This window comes from Cottoperca gobio, chromosome 9 (genome assembly GCF_900634415.1).
Source record: "Cottoperca gobio chromosome 9, fCotGob3.1, whole genome shotgun sequence".
Taxonomy (NCBI): Eukaryota; Metazoa; Chordata; class Actinopteri; order Perciformes; family Bovichtidae; genus Cottoperca; species Cottoperca gobio.
Genome location: NC_041363.1, coordinates 6393253 through 6411947, shown reverse-complemented (window position 1 = coordinate 6411947; position 18695 = coordinate 6393253). Strand labels below are relative to the sequence as shown.

The following is an 18695-nucleotide window of genomic DNA, read 5'->3' as shown; positions in this document are numbered from 1 at the left end:
AGGAGAAACCAAAAGAGATGATGAAGAGAAACCAAAGAGCCGACAAATCATATTTACAGTACAGCCTAACTGATTACAAAGCAACTGGTGTTTATTTCATATCATCCCACTGCCACTGTTGGACAGCGATGTGATGAACCGCATCCATGCCACTGCACCCTTAAAAGGGAAAGTGGTCGTTAAAAGTTCTCCACAGTAGAGCGGCTTCCCTGACAGCTGGTAGTGTTGATCTCAATGCTCCAGAGGGTGAGAGGGGAAAGCCTTATTATTTCTGCCTGACAGAGAGGCCCCACAGACAGGGCCAAAGTAAAGCGCAAGTCTCTGTACTCCACCTGAGAACCACGGCTCCTTATCTACATCTGCTCTGCCCAGTCATGTGTCAAACTGTGTGGGGGTGAGAAGAGTGGAGCCAGTCTGTGCTACTCTCTCTTTTTATTTTTCTTCTACTAAATTACCTTTTTTCTTTCCTTAACCGTCTTCCTTTCAAACCTTCTCTCCTCCTCCTATATGAACACTCACACAGCATATCCATACTTATATTTAGTAACATGCCGCAAAGAAATGAAGCAACTCCTGCCAATTTTCTGGCAGATTTTAATTAGCTCAAACGTTGGTGCAAGTTGCTCAAATGGGGAAAAATACAAAGGGAGAAAAGGTGAACACATTTAGTTTTTTTCTTATCTCTTCGCTGCAAGGCTACACTAACTGGTATTCTGCTTTCATCAAGATGTACAAGAACAAGAGCCATGCTAGCCATTTGTTATACTTAAGCACAGTGGTGCTTTGAACTAAATGCTAATGTTAGCATTCTAATACGCTCACAATAATGCTAACACAGTGATATTTAGCAGGTATAATGCTTACAATGCTGAAAAACATTTAAGTTTAAGTTTAGTTTCGTCTAATTAGCTATTGTTAGCATGCTAACATTAGCATGGGAAAATATTAGCATGCTAACATTAGCTCTAAACACAAAGTACAGCTCAGGCTGATGGTAATGTCATTAGTTTTAGGTATATATAAAGTAAAGAATTGGACAATTTAGATCTCATTTGATCACATTGATCTGATGAATCAAGTATTAAGGGATCATCAAAGACAGGATTCATCCTCTCGTGAACAGCAATGACTGTAATACAATAGTTGTTCACATAGTTCTGTCTGGACCGACTGACAGACAGACAGACATTGCTGCTCTCACTAGAGCCAAAAATATATGCATATGTATATTGATTACTGGCTAAAAATGTTGATAATCTATTGGTCTTTTAAGAACTTTATCAGGGTAATATGCCAAGCATTGGCTAGTGAGGATTTTTTACTTTTTTGTCTGCTTTATATCATCGTACATATTTAGATTTATGGAGTGTTGGTCAAACAAAACAAGCAACTTCAAGATGTCACCTCTGGCTCTGGGACAGTGTTTTCTGCAGAAATGAGTGTTTCACTTTCAGAAATGAAAGACTAATTGGAAAAAATAATCTTTGAAGCCCTAATCTACCTTTTTATTCCTTATTTCCCAGTTCAGGACTCTTACCTAAGGTCTTGGCCACCTCCAAGTCCTGCTGCATGTAGCCAGTGCTCTTCTCGGTGTTGCCCAGGGACCAGTGGGCGCTGCTGAGGGCCGAAAAGACGGAGCCGCGTAGCTTGAGGCTGCATGTGCCGATCTTCAAAGCGGCTTCCAGCACCACAACAGAGGCTGTGTGGTGGCTTGCTGTCAGCAGCTCCTGGCCAATCACAGACACCACCACAAAGGGACTTTTGTCCAGCTTCATCTTTTGCAGCTGCTGATAGGTGGGCTCGAGAGACTCTGTGCAGGAAGGACATGAGTAAGACAAGAGATGAGAAACAGGCTCCAAAATAAGTCAAAACATAACCTTGTGCTGACGTGGTGACTGACAACAATATCTGACGTTGATTGCAGTAACCGTGTTACGTGTTTACCGACCTTGACAAACGTGACTGCTATCTGATTTCAGACTCTACTTTTCTCGAGTAGCGCTTGTGTTTTGTCTGCCTGGATAAGTGTAGCCTGTAGTTTGGCTGAGTGACAGCTTTCACTGACAATTTGACAATAAATCAACATATGAGATATTATTCTGTTCCTTCTCTGGCAATTTCCAAAAGCACTATATAAAAATTGCAGAAGTTTCGAGCATTGTGGGCAACTGTCTTTTTAACCCACAAAGCGAAATTACATTTCTGCCTTCTCTTGGTGTCAGTTGATATGGTTGTTTGAGAAGAATACTGAGGGCTGAGTGGGTTTTGAGATAGAGTTTAAAGAGTGATGGGGAAACTAATGCAGCTAACGCTCAACAGTAGCAGCAGCAGAGGAATGCAGAGCAAAGGAGACACACAAGGTGACCTTTGAAGAGGCTGAAAATGCACACAATGACATAAATCAATGGTGGGCCGCGCGGGATTTGGGATCCACAGCCCCTCCAGATTACAAAGCCCTCTGGCAGACACCAACATCGAACAACAGAAAGAGGGGGCGAGGGAGGCACACCCAAAATATGTGTGTGTGTGTGTCTATTGATGCATTTGTGTGTGCGTGTCGGTGTTTATTTGCATTGATGTACTGTATAGGAGTGTATCTGGGGGATGCTAAATTCTCATGGCCCTGTATCTGCAAATATTTTGAGCAGGATTGCTATTAATTAGGTCAAAGCTCTTTACAGAAGGCTGCACGGTGTATACTGTGCCTGAACAAGCTGGCTATGTGTGGCTGCGTGTGTAGTCTTCAATTCAGCATCAGGCACAAGCTTTCATTAAACTGCATCTTTTATTTGTTTAGAAACACATTTAGGCACAACAAGTGAATAGTCACAATAGTTCATGGAAACACACACAGACGCTAAATCACCTCGACACACACAAACACGCACACACACAATATGAGACGCATCCCCACACAAGCACTCAAAAGCATAACCGATGATGCTCTTTCAAGAGCGTTGCTTCTGTTCCAGCACTTGGCAGAATGTCGTGCTTACGGAGTCGGTGCGTGCATATAATATCCATTCATAGCTTGTAATTGCCTTCAGAGTGACACCGAGAGCTGAGTCATAAATCAAACATGGAGAGAATCCTTTTATAAAAAGGTGTCATGGATGCTGCATTTATAAACAGGTAGTTATGACAACATCAGCGTGTGCCGTTTCTCTCTCTCTCTCTCTCTCACACACACAAAGTCAAATGTTTACTGAGCCTTGTATCAAGATTTGAAGCATGAATTACAACTTCTACCTCATTGATATGCACACAGCTAACAGAAAGTCATAACAGATTGTTTTCGCCCCCACCTTTCTCCCCTTTTGTCTCGTGAGAGAGGCTTTTTAAGGGTGCTTTTTGCAGCCAGGGCCACACCTTACTGAAATGATAGCATGCTCATGGACTGAAATACATATCTGCAATGTACCAAAGAGTTATTCAGCCTGACATCTCATGTGAATAAACACATAAGTCATACACTCTCGCTCCTCTGTTTGAGGTGGTTCCTACTGAAGATGCACACGGGTCACAAATATATACTTTCATTATAAAAATAGTACACTTGGGCTTTGTAGTATTTAGCAAATGTTACTCAAACTGCTTTCTGCTGTGGATTTGATGAGTATTTACGGCAGTAGGGCGGTGTACGTGGAATCATCTCAAAATAAACTAAAACACTTGTTTTGATTGAAATCAAGGAACATGTCCCAGTGCAACAATGTGGCCCATTGATGTTTGATGTTATTAATAGTATTGGAGCTTTAAGGCTCATGTCAGATGTTGGCTACACACTAGAATCAATTCATTGTAGGGTTTGGTCTTTTTTATTTTATTTGTTGACAATAAAAAGAATGTAGAATCTAATAATCATTATCCCTGTATTGATCTGTAGAACAATTCTTTATGTTCTTGTCGTCTCCAGGGAGGTCAGATGTCAGGGTAAGTTACACAGCAGCCACTCTGGTGCTCGTGGCGTTTAAGAATCAAAAGCACTTAGCTCAAAGGCTACTCTGTAGGACAGATGCTAATGAACACAGGCTCCAAATACTCCAGTTTAAGGACAATGTTTTAAATGGCGAAAGGATCCAGCCTGGATCAATAACTGCCACACTGTGAAACCATCTCCTCTATGGTTTATCTGGAGGGATCTTCAAGTGGAAAACCCCTTTTTTAGTTGGCATATGTGGAAAACAATCCGATAATTAGCGGCTAATGGACCCTTTGCACTCTCTCTGGCCCCAAGCGGCCGAGTGAGAGACAGAACTGGAGAATAAATATATTACCCATGCGAGTTCATACATCATACAAAGCTTCCACTATATAAAACTTTAAGAGGCTGGTTTCCCACAGCTTGTTCAACGATACAGATGTACAACGCTGATAGATACTGAGGGGAAATGTTGCCGCAGGGATGATCGGAAGTGGCAGACTGGGGGAGACACATACAGTAAGGAGAGATTGCACCAGTTTCCACCTGTGTGAGAGCCCTTTGTTGTGGGAAATACAGTATGAATCGCATGAGAGCACAACAGCTGCTTGACTCTGAAATAATGAGAAGAAACCTTCATGTATGCAAGGAGGAGTGGGAGTGTGTGTGTGTGTGTGAGAAGAAACCTTCATGTATGCAAGGAGGAGTGGGAGTGTGTGTGTGTGTGTGTGTGTGTGTGTGTGTGTGTGTGTGTGTGTCACGGAGAGATGGTTGAATTGTATATGACACACCAAGAATTGGGGAATTATAATATTAACTTTACTGCGGAAACAAAGCAAGCTTTGATGAATTAATTTCACACTGTGCCCTTGAAGACATATGCCTTCATATCGGTCTCTGAGGTTCATTATTTATCTTCCTCTCTCCTGATTTATTTATTTGCTCATCTGATATGTCTTCAGATGGATCCCTTTGCTGTGCTGCAGAAAATAAACATAAAGGTGCTTTTGGGAGGACTGTACACATCAGTGTGTGGAGGTGTTTGTGGTAAGATAAATGACTAAGATAAGTGAACGCTGCAATCACAGCGAGATACAATCAGCTCTTTCATGGCAACATGGCAACATTGAGTTTATACACAGAAGGGAATAATGTTGTGTTTGCAGAACAGCTATAAGAGATTAAAGTGTAATTACAAATGGATTACACTTTTTTTTTGTGTAATTGCAACGTTGTTACAACCCAAAACAAGAAGGTGGGAAACCATCGGAGTACAATGACTTCATGTATATGAGCTTATAGCCATTCTTGTGCCTCAAGGTGTTTAAAATGTTCTTAAAGCGATTCATCTGGTGCATGATCTAATCGAGCTGCATTCTGGGAAGAGTTCTAATGAATGTGGTCGTGAAACACGGCTGGCGGCAACGTGGAGCTCCTCCTGCTTGAAGGAAAGAAAGCAACGCTGTCCTACCTTTTACTCATCAGGGGACCTTGGCTGAGTAACACTGTTTATCCTCCCTGTTTGCTGGCGTAACATTGATTATCGTCCCCCTGTGCCAGAAGCCCCTCTGAGAGGATCATTGCTCTTAATCCTTTGACCTAGCTACCTCTCCTCAACACACCTAGGATTAGGTCCTCTGCTGGTTGCCTGGCACCGTGGGAAATAGGGTAAACAATTAAGAGATTAAATGGCTCAGGCTAAATGTTGGTCTTCGCCTACAGAGAGAACCCATTCTGGTCCGTGATGCTCAGGTCTGGGCTTGCACCCAAAGCCTTTTCTTGTTATGGCTCCAGTGACAGGCTTATACACTCAATGCTGCTCAGATGGGCTCTCCATTCTGTATTCTCTTTTCAATATTTTGGTTTTCTTCTGCATTCGCACACGAATATTCAGAGCAGCACTGTATTCAATCAAAGAAAAACGGATTCCTCACTAAACAAATCCCTTTAGAGCTGCTGATCTCATTGTATAGTTCAGTAAATCTTGGATTATAAAAGAAGGCCACACTTATTCACAGGCACAGTTTCAACACACTTTGGAAAAGAGACGATGACAAAGCAAGACCGCAGGATGACTCGGTTCATGTTGGCAGCCGATGCCATCAAGATCTGAAGAATATCAAATCCTCCGCAGTGGTCATCTGACGAAAAAATGTTGCCAGGTTTGTTTTTGAGGCTCATTAGGCTGGCCCACATTGATTACTCTTGGACAATCAGGTCACTGCAGTTGGCCGATACAACAGATAAAAATGCATAACTGAAAGAACACATTTTAGTAACAATCTCGGCTTGAATGCACTACTTATAAATCCACTCAGCTTTAGGAAAAAGGCTTACACAGGGGCAGACGCAGACAATAGCATTAGTGTTGGATGCTCATTAAGATAACGGGCTATCTGTGTGTGTGATCAGCACGTCTGACAATAAGATATGCTGAAGCTGTGGGCGTCAGGCCTCAGATTCCGGAGGTAAGTACTTGACACCAACAGTCAGTCACAAAGACAGAAAGACAGACAGATAGAGAGACGGCCCGACGGCCGAAAGGGTAAAAAAAAAAGTGACGGGTAGTCACCGCAACGGGCCTGTTGACTGACACACTGAGGGTTATTTCAGAGACAGCAGTTGTGGGACAAAACATGTGGAGATGGTGAAGACAGTAACACCCAGACACATGAACATGCCGTCGACACACACACACACACACACGTGAAATACTACATGTCTCACCTCGTAACGGCGACTTCATGGCGGCTTCGATCATGCCCACCAGTAGCTGTAGGCTCTTGGGGTCCTGGGCCAGCCCGGAGGCGAAGGCAGCCAGTGCGTCTGCATGGCGACCAAGGTACTGAAGGGCAACACCCTGTCGGAAGTATGCCTGTAGAGGGAGAAAGGTAAGAGTCATCAAGCTTCAGTCTAGTGCCACAGCATGGGGCTTTACACAAACACATTACCAGACACACTCATTTCACGCCATTTGCATTTTTTCCACACGAGCAGTTTTCTGAACATGGCACCTCTCTCCTTTGTATTCCCATAATAGAGTGATCACGGTGGTTTTTTTGTACTTGTTAATTGGATTATAAGTTTTACATAAATGCACAGGTTACACTCGGTGCCTTCTGAGGAGCAACTATGGGTTTTTTCTTCCGTTTGCTGTGGTGAGTGAAGTGCACAGAAGTAGAGAACTGGGATTTCTCTTGAGCTGCGTTGCAAAAAAAAGTAAAGAAAAAGAAAAAGGAGAATGAGAGAGAGCTACTCTCTACTCTTATTGTAGCTCAATAAAAGAACACCCATAAATTCTTCTTCAGATTGCGCATTCCCTTTGTCGAGGCGCAGTCGTAAAATAAGAACACAACTGGCCAAAGTTTTTGCCATATTTTCACATCAGATGTGTCATGTTTTGGATACATGAAAAGCTCTTCAAGCAGACAGAAATTAACTGCATTTGTTATCCAGTCAGTTATTCACAGAGCTGGGAAAGTCACATTGTTGCTAGCATAATAATTCAGCGCCACTTAGATATAAACTGCTGACATACGGCATCTTTCTGTGAGAGACTAAATTATTTTGGAACATTCTTCAGATTGAAAACTAAAACAGACGCTGTAACTGGGATCCAAAACCCCATCAATAAGTGTGTGTGTCCCCCCCCCCCCTCTTCACAATGTCTGTTTGGACTCACCAGAGAAAATAGATGTTTTATCCAAGCAAGTTTGTGACTCAGTATGTTTGTGTCTGAAGCCTGATCAGAAAATAATCTTAGTGGAGTTGTTAAACCTGACTCCAGTCGAACAACAGCAGCAAAGAGAGACGGAACGAGATCCGTCTCATTATTCACGATCCAAACCACTAAATCCCCCCCCCAAGGAAAACTGTCTCAGAATAGTCGTATCTGGGTTTGTGTGTCAGAAACACACACAAACACAGATTGCAGCATCAAAGTGTGGGGAAAAATGAAGGACAAACATTGCGTGAGGCAAAGAAACAACAGAATATGTCTAAAATGTAAACTATGTGTCATGTTAAGAGTCCAAACTTTTCCTTTTGTGGTGTTTTTGTGTGCGTGACCAGGCTGCCGTCTGGTCACTGAGCCCGTCACTCCACTTCCAAAAGTGACACCAGGGCTAATTTTCCATTAGCATCTAAGAGGCCTTTTCATTAGTCTTCCCAAGCTTCTCTGTTAGCACCGCTAGGCAGCGGGGAAAAGGCGGGAAGGATTAAAGAAAATGAGACATGACATCGAATTTATAGAGACCAGTAATTAATTTTGCTTCCGTCTAAGCCCCCCACTGACTACCAATATCTCTCCAGACCTGCTGCCCCCCCCCCCCAAAATTTCTTCCTCCCTTGCCTTGCATCACAACTCCATTGAAAATAACGAGGACAGAGATTAGAGTCGAAGCATTAACCTTTGTTCTAACACTGTTATTATATGAGGGGAGTGCAGGCTAGGGTATCCGCTCAATATTAATTGCATCTAGTGGCGGTGGCGTTTGGGCAGGACGCATTGGCGAGAGTGGGGAGGCCCACAAACGTTTCGCCCGAGGGAACAAAAGACATTTAAAAGCACTTCTCCCTTTGATTAGATTTAGCCTACAATATGACTGCTCGCCAAAAGATCTTTCTTCTATTCTCTTTAAGCGGCGTGCCCCGACTGAGACGACCAGGGAAAGATGAATAAAATGAGGCTCGCTTCCAAAAAAAAATTTCATCTTCTTTAATCCTTTTATTTTACCCTATGCTGTCCTACATAAGGCTAAAAGACAAGAGTGTGCGGAGAGTGAATTAAAATACTGCAAACACCAGCACAAGAATAAATGCATAAACGAAAGAGCCACGACAAAAGAAATGAGAGAATTCAATGTCTCGTATAGCCTTATAGGAGTTTTTTTCTTCTTCCATTAATCTCCCACTGCCTTCAAAACACATCATGTAGTGTCACAAAGCCATACACACATAATCCAACAAGTCAATTCAAACAGTGAGGCTCATAGAACAGGGTGCTCACTTGAATTTACATTACAGTAGCTGAATACGAGCATAGGGGAGCACCAAATATGCACATATGCAGATGTGACACCAAAAAGGTTGGCCATGCAGAAGGCATTATGGGAAAAGGGGAGAGTAAGATTTTACCCCTACACAACATTTTCTTAATTCACGCTTAACAGGATTTTTTTTCTAAAAACACAGCAGCATCTGCTTAGAGCTGCTGCTACAGTGATTAGCACAGACTCTCTTAGCTCTTAGCCAGACACAGAGAGATAGAGAGGGGTACAGTGGAAACAACAAATTAACTTTGCCCTGTCTACAGGTCGAAAAACAGCCTTAGATACACAACAGATTGGTAAATATCAGTGCTTAATCACTGAGCAGAAAACCATCTCGCTTAAACAGGATTCATATTAGAGTGACAGCGAAGTTCCCACAGAACACACACACTCTCCTGTAAAGTGAGGCATCTGTCAGGTATCTTGTACAACATGACATCCACAAACCAAAACTTCTAATCATTTTTTAAATCAAAAGGTAAATGATTTAACCTTCCTGCATCTTTGCCCGGTGTATTTAATGCAGCAATGTGCTGATACCACAGAAGAGTGGCTGAGTGGGAAGGCTTGTCGTTGTTACCCGTGGGTAAAGTGTGGGATTGCCAACGCGCATGTGTGAGCAAAAGAGAGAGGGAGTGAAAGAGAGAGGCTAGAAACCACATACGAATAAGAGAGAGGATAAAAGCTTTTTTTTGTTTCTCGAACATTTTAATATTTCATGAATGCTTGTTTGATGTAGTTTTAAATATTCATGTTTTTATGCTTTAGAGGAAGAGGGAAATGATGCAAAGGAGAAAAGAAAAAGGATTCACTCTGGTACACTGTGGGGATCCAACATTCTCCACACATGTGCCCGAACAAGCTCATGCACAACCAGTCCATTACGCTCCCTTTCTCTCGAACGAGACACTTGAAACATTACATTACAGTTCATTTAGCTGACGCTTTTGTACAAAGCGACGTACAATAAGTGCAAACAATCCCGAGGATACAACTCCGAACAGCGAGAATCTTGCAAGTACATTAACTTCAAATAGGTGAAATCATTTTAAGTGCAGAACACTAGTAGTAATACAAAGACAAACCAATCTAAGTGCAACGTACAGGAATAAGACCATCATTTTTATTTGTTTCATTGGCCAAAGTGCTGTAGAAACAGATGGGTTGTCAGTCTGCGATGGAAGGTGTGAAGACCTGACATCAATGGGGAGCTCTTTCCACCATTTTGGAGCCAGGAAAGCAAACAGGCGGGTTTTATTTGAGGGGAATCTGGATCCCACTCGCAGTGAGGGAGCAGCGAGCCGATTGGCCGATGCAGAGCGAAGTGAGCGAGCTAGTTTGACCATGGCCTCGACGCAGAAAGTTGACAAGATTAGGATTAGGAGTTAGGCGCAAGACCAGCTGTTAGAGGCCCCTTTCCTATTAGCAGATTAATGCCTCGACATATGTCCTTGCCCCCTTCTCAGGCTCCTCTTCAGCACCCTGTAGCCCCAGGGGTGTCATCAGCCCCTGGGAGCACGTCTATGTTTGCGCTTGTCTAGCCTTGTACAAGTTCTGGGCCTAACAGGCTTAGAGGAAGAATGAATTGAAAATATATTTTGACTCGCTGTGCTAAACGGATATGAGCAACAGGAGTATGATTTGACATATGTTCAAGGTGGATATACTGTATGTGCACACTCAGGATCCTGCCTGATGCACAATTGCTTGTGCAAAGTTATTTATCTAACATTTTAATAAGTCGTTCCATATTTCAAAGAGCCTATATACGTTTCCTAATTCTAAGTTCCTTTCCCCAGGTTGCACGATGAGATAAATGAAGTGTTTCCAAGACAAAACGCTTACTAAAGACCTGCCAAATCTATTTGTTTATCCTATCCTAAATCTATCATTTTCAGCAAGAAATCAAATTGCCAAGGTAATTTGTAAATCCTGTGTATCAAGGGCACTGGAGCTGGAAACCCGCCCATGTAGTCAGGTTATTCACAGACAGTTGAATCTGTTTCCTGCCACACTTTCAGAGTTGTAAAATCTCAACCAACAATGTTGTCTCCCTAAACAAACAGGATAACTCCTCGCCCACAACTCAGGCATCCTGTCATTGAGCCGACTGCTCCAGCTGTGCTCCAGTAGCCCGAGGACTTGTGAGGCTCGCTGTGCCCTGATCGGTGATCAGCAATAATAGAGAGCTTTCAAATGTGGAAATCAATAGAAGGCGCGTAAGCTCCGTTTTGATCGTGCCACGCCCTTCGCTGCTGTAGTGTGTTTAGGGTACGCCTGCTGCAGATGCTTTCTGATCACCCACAGGGCAGTTGGGGCCAATGCGACATCTCTCAACACACTCCCCGCTGCCGACATAATGGAACCCAAATCAGACCATCAAATAGGGACAGCAGGCTGCAAATACCCCGTGCACACACACAAATATAAACTGAAGAAAAATACATCAATAAGTCGTCAAGAAAGCCACCCATCTGTCTCAAACAAACATGTATTACTTGAAATCAGCTTTCCACACAGGCAAGGACGCAGGAATCACATTAACACTAATGGTGTGACAGGAACAAAGGGATTGCTGCCTTTCTTCCATCTGTTTCTTAGCTCTTTAACTATAGGTGTCGTTGCCCGGGCTCCAATGTGGCCCAGAAATGTCATGTGTCGACCAGGGTTTTAGACATGTGCCTCCGCCATCCCTCGCAAATCTCTGCCTCTGCACTTTCAAGGTGACACAGTCGATTCGCAGGGTACACAAAATGTCAACTGCTTTATTTAATATCCAGGGATCACTGTCGGCCATGACAAATTAGCTGGGAGAACAGCAGAAAGAAAAAAAAGGGAAAGGGAATGATTGCTGCTTTGGGCCTTCTGCACTTCAACTTGACAAGCTGAAAGCCACATTGCAGCACAATGTAGCCTGTGCTTAATTCAATCTAAAGCCAAGTTTCTACCCATCTTCCTGCGCCTCACTGAAGGTACAGATCTCTTTCCCACAGGACTGAAAAGGTCTAAGGCCGGTGGGGGCATCACACCCGTTGCCTCGGGCCAAACATACACCTCTGGCCCCGGGGTCACTGGGATAGAATCACGACACAGCTGCCTGTCTATTACCGTCCCCCCAATCTAATAAACTCAAACCCTAAACCAGCAAACACCCCTGACCTACATTGATCATGTGTGTGTATGTGTTGTGTCAGTTCTTCCTCACACGGACTGAAAGATTTCTGCATCAATCCAGCCGATCGATGAAAAATGTTGCATTTTCAGGATTTAGTTTTGTCCTATATGCTGACCGGGAGGGATTTTGTGAAACAATCCTGGTGATGTCTACAGTGATTTTATGTTAACAACATTAGCCACATCAAAAGGTGCATGTTAGGCACTTATGCAAGTCAAATTGAAGCACGTTACAATCTGCATGTAGGTATACGCAGTAAAATATTTATGATCCATTGATGTATACCTCCCTAAGGGCTTTGTAGACTCTGGTGATTGCTGTTCCATCCAAAGCCCTTAATTAGCCCATTAGATTAGATGGCTTTAATGAGAGCAAATTAAACTGATCTTTCTTTGTGGAGCCGGCAATTAAAGGGTAAATGTTTCATTATTCAGTGAGTGGTGACAATAAGCCGCAGGTAAAAGTCCAGAATGCCCGGTAGAGGCTTTTGCGTGAGAGACATTGTAGTACTCTCTCGTGGCTGCGAGGAATCGATTAGCCGGCTCACATCAAACTGGCAGCCAGCGCCGGACTTCAGTTTGGAAAAGGTCATAGTCAGGTATATGGAATCAATGCTGAGCACTCTGTATTCACTGTGTCTTGTATTATCTGGCTGGGGGGATGGTTTAACGTTTTCTAAAAACAATTACTAAAAAGACAAAGAGAAGCTTCAATAAAGAAGGTCAGGGCTTGTGATCCGGGAAGTGTCATGTGGTGCACATCCATTGTGACAGTTGAAGTGAAATAGAAGGGGAAAAGTGATATTTCTCATTTATCACAAACAGATGAAACAGCACAATAGTGGCAAGCTGTGGGGTCGTGCAGTGACACGCTGTCACAATACACTGTTTGGCAGAGGGAATTCAATTTTCTTTCCGATACGTGCATGTCCACCATAACTGAGGGTTTTCACAAAGGAAACAGACCAATGGAAAGTGATAAACCAACAGATACAATGGCAAGATGCCTGTAGCTCATTCTGAGCATGTTAATTCCAATGTTAGAAAAACCATGTCACACTCTTCCACTATGATTTATAGCCCGATTTGTCACATGGATGCGGCTAGCACACTTGGATTCTCATTAGCATCTTAAGAGTCTTGAGATGTGAGGCTGAGAGGGTCAGGGTGCTAAAAAGATTTCCGTGCCCCTCTCGACTAGATCCTTGGCTCTGCTCTGCCTGAGTATTGCACACGAACCCCACAGCCACAGGGGCTGACTCTCAATTAAAGTAGGCATTAATTACTTAAAGGAGCTTTAATCAATCAAGGCCAGATGGTGAACCTGAGAAATAGAGCAAACTCTAGGCTGCAGAAGTGCTTTCAACCCTAACTAGACTAGAGGTGGCCATAAAAGGCGTTGTTACAACATACCTAAAAGGCTTACATAGTAGTGTTTGCAACCAAAACAGGTTATCAACAATCAAACTATTGTAAAAACTGAACTTCTTACCAATCATTGAAACAGTGCGACAAATCCCGTTAGAACTAAAAACCCACTTATTGTAATAAAGATTGTAGGAACTGATTATGCAAAGCCAATGCCACTTGAATAAGCAGCCATGACCATATGTGTCCCTGATGTGTTTAGCCATACAGTGCCGACAGAAAAGGCTACTTGGCCCCAGTGCTGTACTCTCCTGGCCTGAGGCGCCACATTCTCCATCTTCATTTGTACTGCCCTAATTGGCTTTGACAGTGAACTCAAGCATGGCTGAAAAATACCCTCCTCTTAGTAAACACTGGCTGAGAGACACATGTTCTCTACATGGGGAAACCAGGCATCTCCATTAGCCATTAGGATGGGTAGTCATGTCCAACTGACCCTCCGAGCTTCACATCTGAAACATTCCTGCCATCTCAACTGATGTATTGAATTTCTAGTGGGAGACAAAAGGCCGATGTAGTACAAAATGCCACATCCTATATATAAATCAGTTAGCAAAGTAAAGGCTGTTTCTGAGGTGGATACTATTGGCTGCCAAGTGAAAGAAGTATTTCTGAGCCTGAGGTGTTTTTTGGGGGTTGGATAATATTGCCTGCTGAGTTTGAAGATCCCAAAAAGAGACACAGTCCAACAAGTCATTACCTCCCTCACACAGCCACACAGTACACACAGCTGCTTGTCAGTGTCAGCACTTGTGTTGGGATCATTAGGTTGCTCTGGCCTTAGTGGGAAGTTGCTTCATCAAACAAGAGTCAGCAGCACAGGCAGCCTTGACAGAGTGGCTTCTCTCGAGTTGCCCTGCAATACTTCAAAAGACTCACAGTCAGCCTTTATGGAGAGCTGTAATGAAAAGCATGGCATGAGTCCCACTGCTTTTGATTCTGCTAGTAAGGAGTCATACATGATTGAGTAAAAGGCAAGTTGAATCACAGATAAGGCGCTGAGAGGCTGGAGAGAGAAGGGGGTAGGGTGAGGAAAAACAATAGTGATGTAACCCAAAGGGTCAGAAATATACTTAAAATTAGGAGGAGGTGGAAAGACAAGAGGAAGAGGGCGCGAGAGAGATATAAAGGTTAACACATGAAGGACACACAGAGATGCCACTTGTTATTCCTTCCTAGCGTACTATACATGTCTGCTGCCATTCAGGCCATCAGATCTCTTTATTGTGTATGACCTGTTTCTCCTTCCCATCTCCCAGTGCAGCAGCGTCAGTACACTGGGCTGTGGTGACTGCTTTGCCATGCTTGTGCACACGGAGATCTCCCTAACGATTACCAGATAAATGCACTTTAACTCACAACACATGCGGCAGGGGTTTATATATAGACTCGCTAATTCCCCCATGTCCACACTGCAATATGAACTCCATGCTGCACCAATTTAAGTGTGTGATGAGTCCCATGCGGACAGGCTCCTCTACTTATCATATATATGATATGGTCCAGCACTTTGCTAGCAAAGGGAAAATATAAGGCGCTGAAGAATAAAAAAGAGCATTATGACTGGATCAGTGTGGATCCTTCATTATTAATGAGGAGAGTGGTTCAGGGCTGCTTTCCTATTGAGAATTATCAGTCAATCCCATGTAGTTGAGCTTAACAGTAGTATTATATTACACCCAGAGTGGAAATAAACATGCACATTACCGCACATTTTAACAAGCACAATGCTACAAATGCACATATTAGTAACAAGTACTTTGTATTTTAGACTGAAATTTTGACAGTCAACTCCCATAACAGGGCTAATTGGCAGAGTTCTACTGAAAGGACGTGTCTGCCTCTGATAACACTGAGTGGTCCTGTTACACATCTGCACAGTCTCTGTTTTAGCTCATTAAACAGCAAGTTCCCTCCGCGTTCTTTGGCCATCACCATGCATCATTAATAGTGTCCGCCTGCTAATCACGTTAGCTGTATTTCCCTGGCTTTGATATCTATCTCTATGCATGCTGTGTGACTCGATGGCCTGTCCAGTAATACGATAAAGTGAACAGGTTTCCATACCACCTGTGGACACTTTATACGTAAAAAAAAAAAAAAGGTAAATGTTAATTGAAACTCATCTGGCAACTGGTCTCAACATCGAAGTAATCCACCGCCAGAAGACACACACACATGCACGCACTCAAGCACACACACACACACACACACACACACACACACACACACACACACACACACACACACACACACACACACACACACACAGCAAGCCAAATAAAAACACTTGCTCAGAGCTATGAGTCATACTGTGGGTGCCAACAATCAATGGGGCTCACCGCACCCAGCTGGCTGTAGTAGCGAAATGTATTAATTTTCTCATTTAGAAACAAATATATACTACAAATAGATTAATGGTGTTTGATCAGCTTGGCAGAGCGATGCCAATTAGCATGCATGGATGGCAAGAGGCATGATGCTTGATTTTCTTTTTATATATGCTGCAATAAAAGCATGTGGCGGCTACTAAAACAAGGGAGGTAATATGATATGACATGACTACCCATCTCACAGCTATATCCAAAAAGCACTATAGCTCCAGAGGAAGGGGCTACAACACAAGGGAATAAAGGTGAAGACACAGAAGAAGTGGCGGGGGGGGAAGAGGAGAGTGGAACCATGGAATCCAGGAGAGCAGGAGCACAAGCGTAGAAAATTGAGGCTATGGTTAGCTTAGGACCAAGGAGAGATGAAAATAGCCCTCATTTCATAGTACACAGAGTTTGACAATTACTAGTGACAGCGCCTTGCACCAAGACGGGGAAAAGATTGATCCGGACAAGCAGGACTCTGTTTGCTTTGTTAAAAGTAATTAATTGCTGTGGCCACGGAGGAATAGTGCCTTTAGTGCTACGCACTTCAGCTGAGTGTGTTTGCGTGCCATATGTGAATATAAGTCGTACACGCGTGTCCCAGCATACATTTCCGCACACATGTCTGAAACAGGGGAAGTGCGAGAAAAGGATGGAGAACTTTGGGGGAAAGGGAAAAAAAACAAAACAAGAGAGGCACGGGAGGAACATGCGCACACTGCACCCATTTATTCACATGCATGCACTCAAGAGGACCAGTAGTGCAATCCATCATAAGAGTCCTATCCACACCCACTGAGCAGAGAACTACAGTAAAGGGGAACTGTGGATAAAGGAGGTAGGGAAGGGGGAGAATAAGGATAGTTTCTCCTTCCTTCACCTTCACTTTGCTCTGAGGAAAAGGAAGAAGCTACATCTTCCGCTGCAGGTACCGTACGTCTCGTTAATACTAAGAAGAAAAAACATTCCCTCGGTTTCATCAGGGCCAGTGTCTCAGGGTCTCTCCCTCCCTTGAAATCACTTAGCCTATTTTCTCTCTTCTCTGAAAAGAAAACTGGAGTATTTCAGCAATGTCCTTAAAACCAATTTCACATCCATCACATTTTAATTGCTCATACAAACAGTTTTTAATTGAAGGAAGAATCCAAAAGTAGTCTTGTTTTTATCACATTAGACACCCTACAACACTTCACTCCTACTTACACTTACACTCCTGTGTGTACTGACCGCTAGTGCCTCCCTGTATTCTACCTTTGTCATGCTGGACAGATATCCAGCATCATTCAGCATCATTTCGGTCTGTAATTATGCTTTAATTCTTGTGATTGTTGCAAAAAAAAAAAGAGTAAAACGCTAACCCTAACTGAAATTCCACTGTGCATACTGTAAATCTCATTAGATCACACACACACACACACACACACACACACACACACACACACACACACACACACACACACACACACACACACACACACACACACACACACACACACACACACACACACACACACTCACTCACTCCTGAGGTTCTCAGTGCTGTGAACCACATTCCCTCCTCCCCAGCCTCCACACTGCAGTGATAACAGCAGCAGGATCCCACAGCCTCTGAGACACAACCCTGATCAATAAGAACACACACGCACACACACACGCACACACACACACACACGCACACACACACACACACACACACACACACACACACACAGGGGAGTCCAGTGATCCTCGCAGTAGCTGGGGGTCTTTGGTAATGGGCGTCAACCAGGCGATGGGAAAATTGGATGTGAAATCATGATTGGAGTAGAGAAGAAAAGACAGAGGGGAAGGGCCTGAGAATACTATGGGTGTTCTCTAGTGTCATATTTCTATCCCTAAGCTAGAGAGTTAGAAGGGCAGCAGCTGCAGCAGAGAAATGGCCACGCGTTGAGAAAGCACTCATTGAAGTGTAGCCTGTGCCGCCGCAGGCCCAGACACTAATAGAAACAGAAGCCAGGGACCCCTCTATGTCAGTGCCTCAGCTGAGCAGAATACTAAATTCTCCTCTCGTGCTAATGATTACCCCGAGCAAGGTGCAGGTCCGCAACACCACTTTGCAAATGAACATCAGCAAACCTGCAAATTCAAATTAGAACATTGTCCGGACCTGCCGGTCTACACCCCCAGCTCTGTGGTGCAATACCTAGAGGACACAGTTTGGCTAATAAGAGGAATCATTCTCTGGCACAAGCTAAATACTGAAGGCTCTGTATCTCCACACACACACAGCACTTCTCTTAACAGTTTGTCTGAGCGCAAACCAGTAGGGTTGGGGGGTTTTTAAGAATAGATGTGGCGTGATAAATGGTGGAAAGGTACTGACCCCCCCCCCCGATATAGCATAGGTGTATGAATTACCTGTCAGGTTACCCAGGGAGTGATGACCCCAGTCGTTGTAGCCAACCCCACCGCCATCATTTAGTGAGCCACTAGCCCCCGTTTGAGCCCCTGCCATAACTCTCACACACACCCACCCCTCGGGACCATTTAAGTAGGACTCACTCTCATAACTTATCATTAGATGGCACTGTGTATGAGTGATGTTCTATTACTTAACTACAAAACAGATATTGAAGCATATTATATCATGCTTACTGAGGTAATTATAAAACATGAGCAAAGAGTCCCACACAACATCACGTCAGTTGCATTTAATTCTGTGTTTACCTGCAGTGTGTGAGCCCATATTAGTCTTTATGTGTCAGC

General features: G+C 43.6%; 1 protein-coding gene across 2 annotated transcripts in view; it reads right to left on the bottom strand.

Annotated features, from left to right (window-relative positions):
• The window catches only part of LOC115013387 (tetratricopeptide repeat protein 28-like), a 213335-nt gene that overhangs the window by 59990 nt on the left and 134650 nt on the right, over window positions 1–18695 (bottom strand). For both annotated transcript variants that reach the window (XM_029439656.1, XM_029439657.1), the window contains exons 3-4: window positions 6650–6797; window positions 1538–1810 (exon numbers count right to left, since the gene is read on the bottom strand). In XM_029439656.1, coding sequence (XP_029295516.1) covers window positions 1538–1810; window positions 6650–6797 — 421 coding nt within the window. The remainder of the gene's footprint in view (window positions 1–1537; window positions 1811–6649; window positions 6798–18695) is intronic.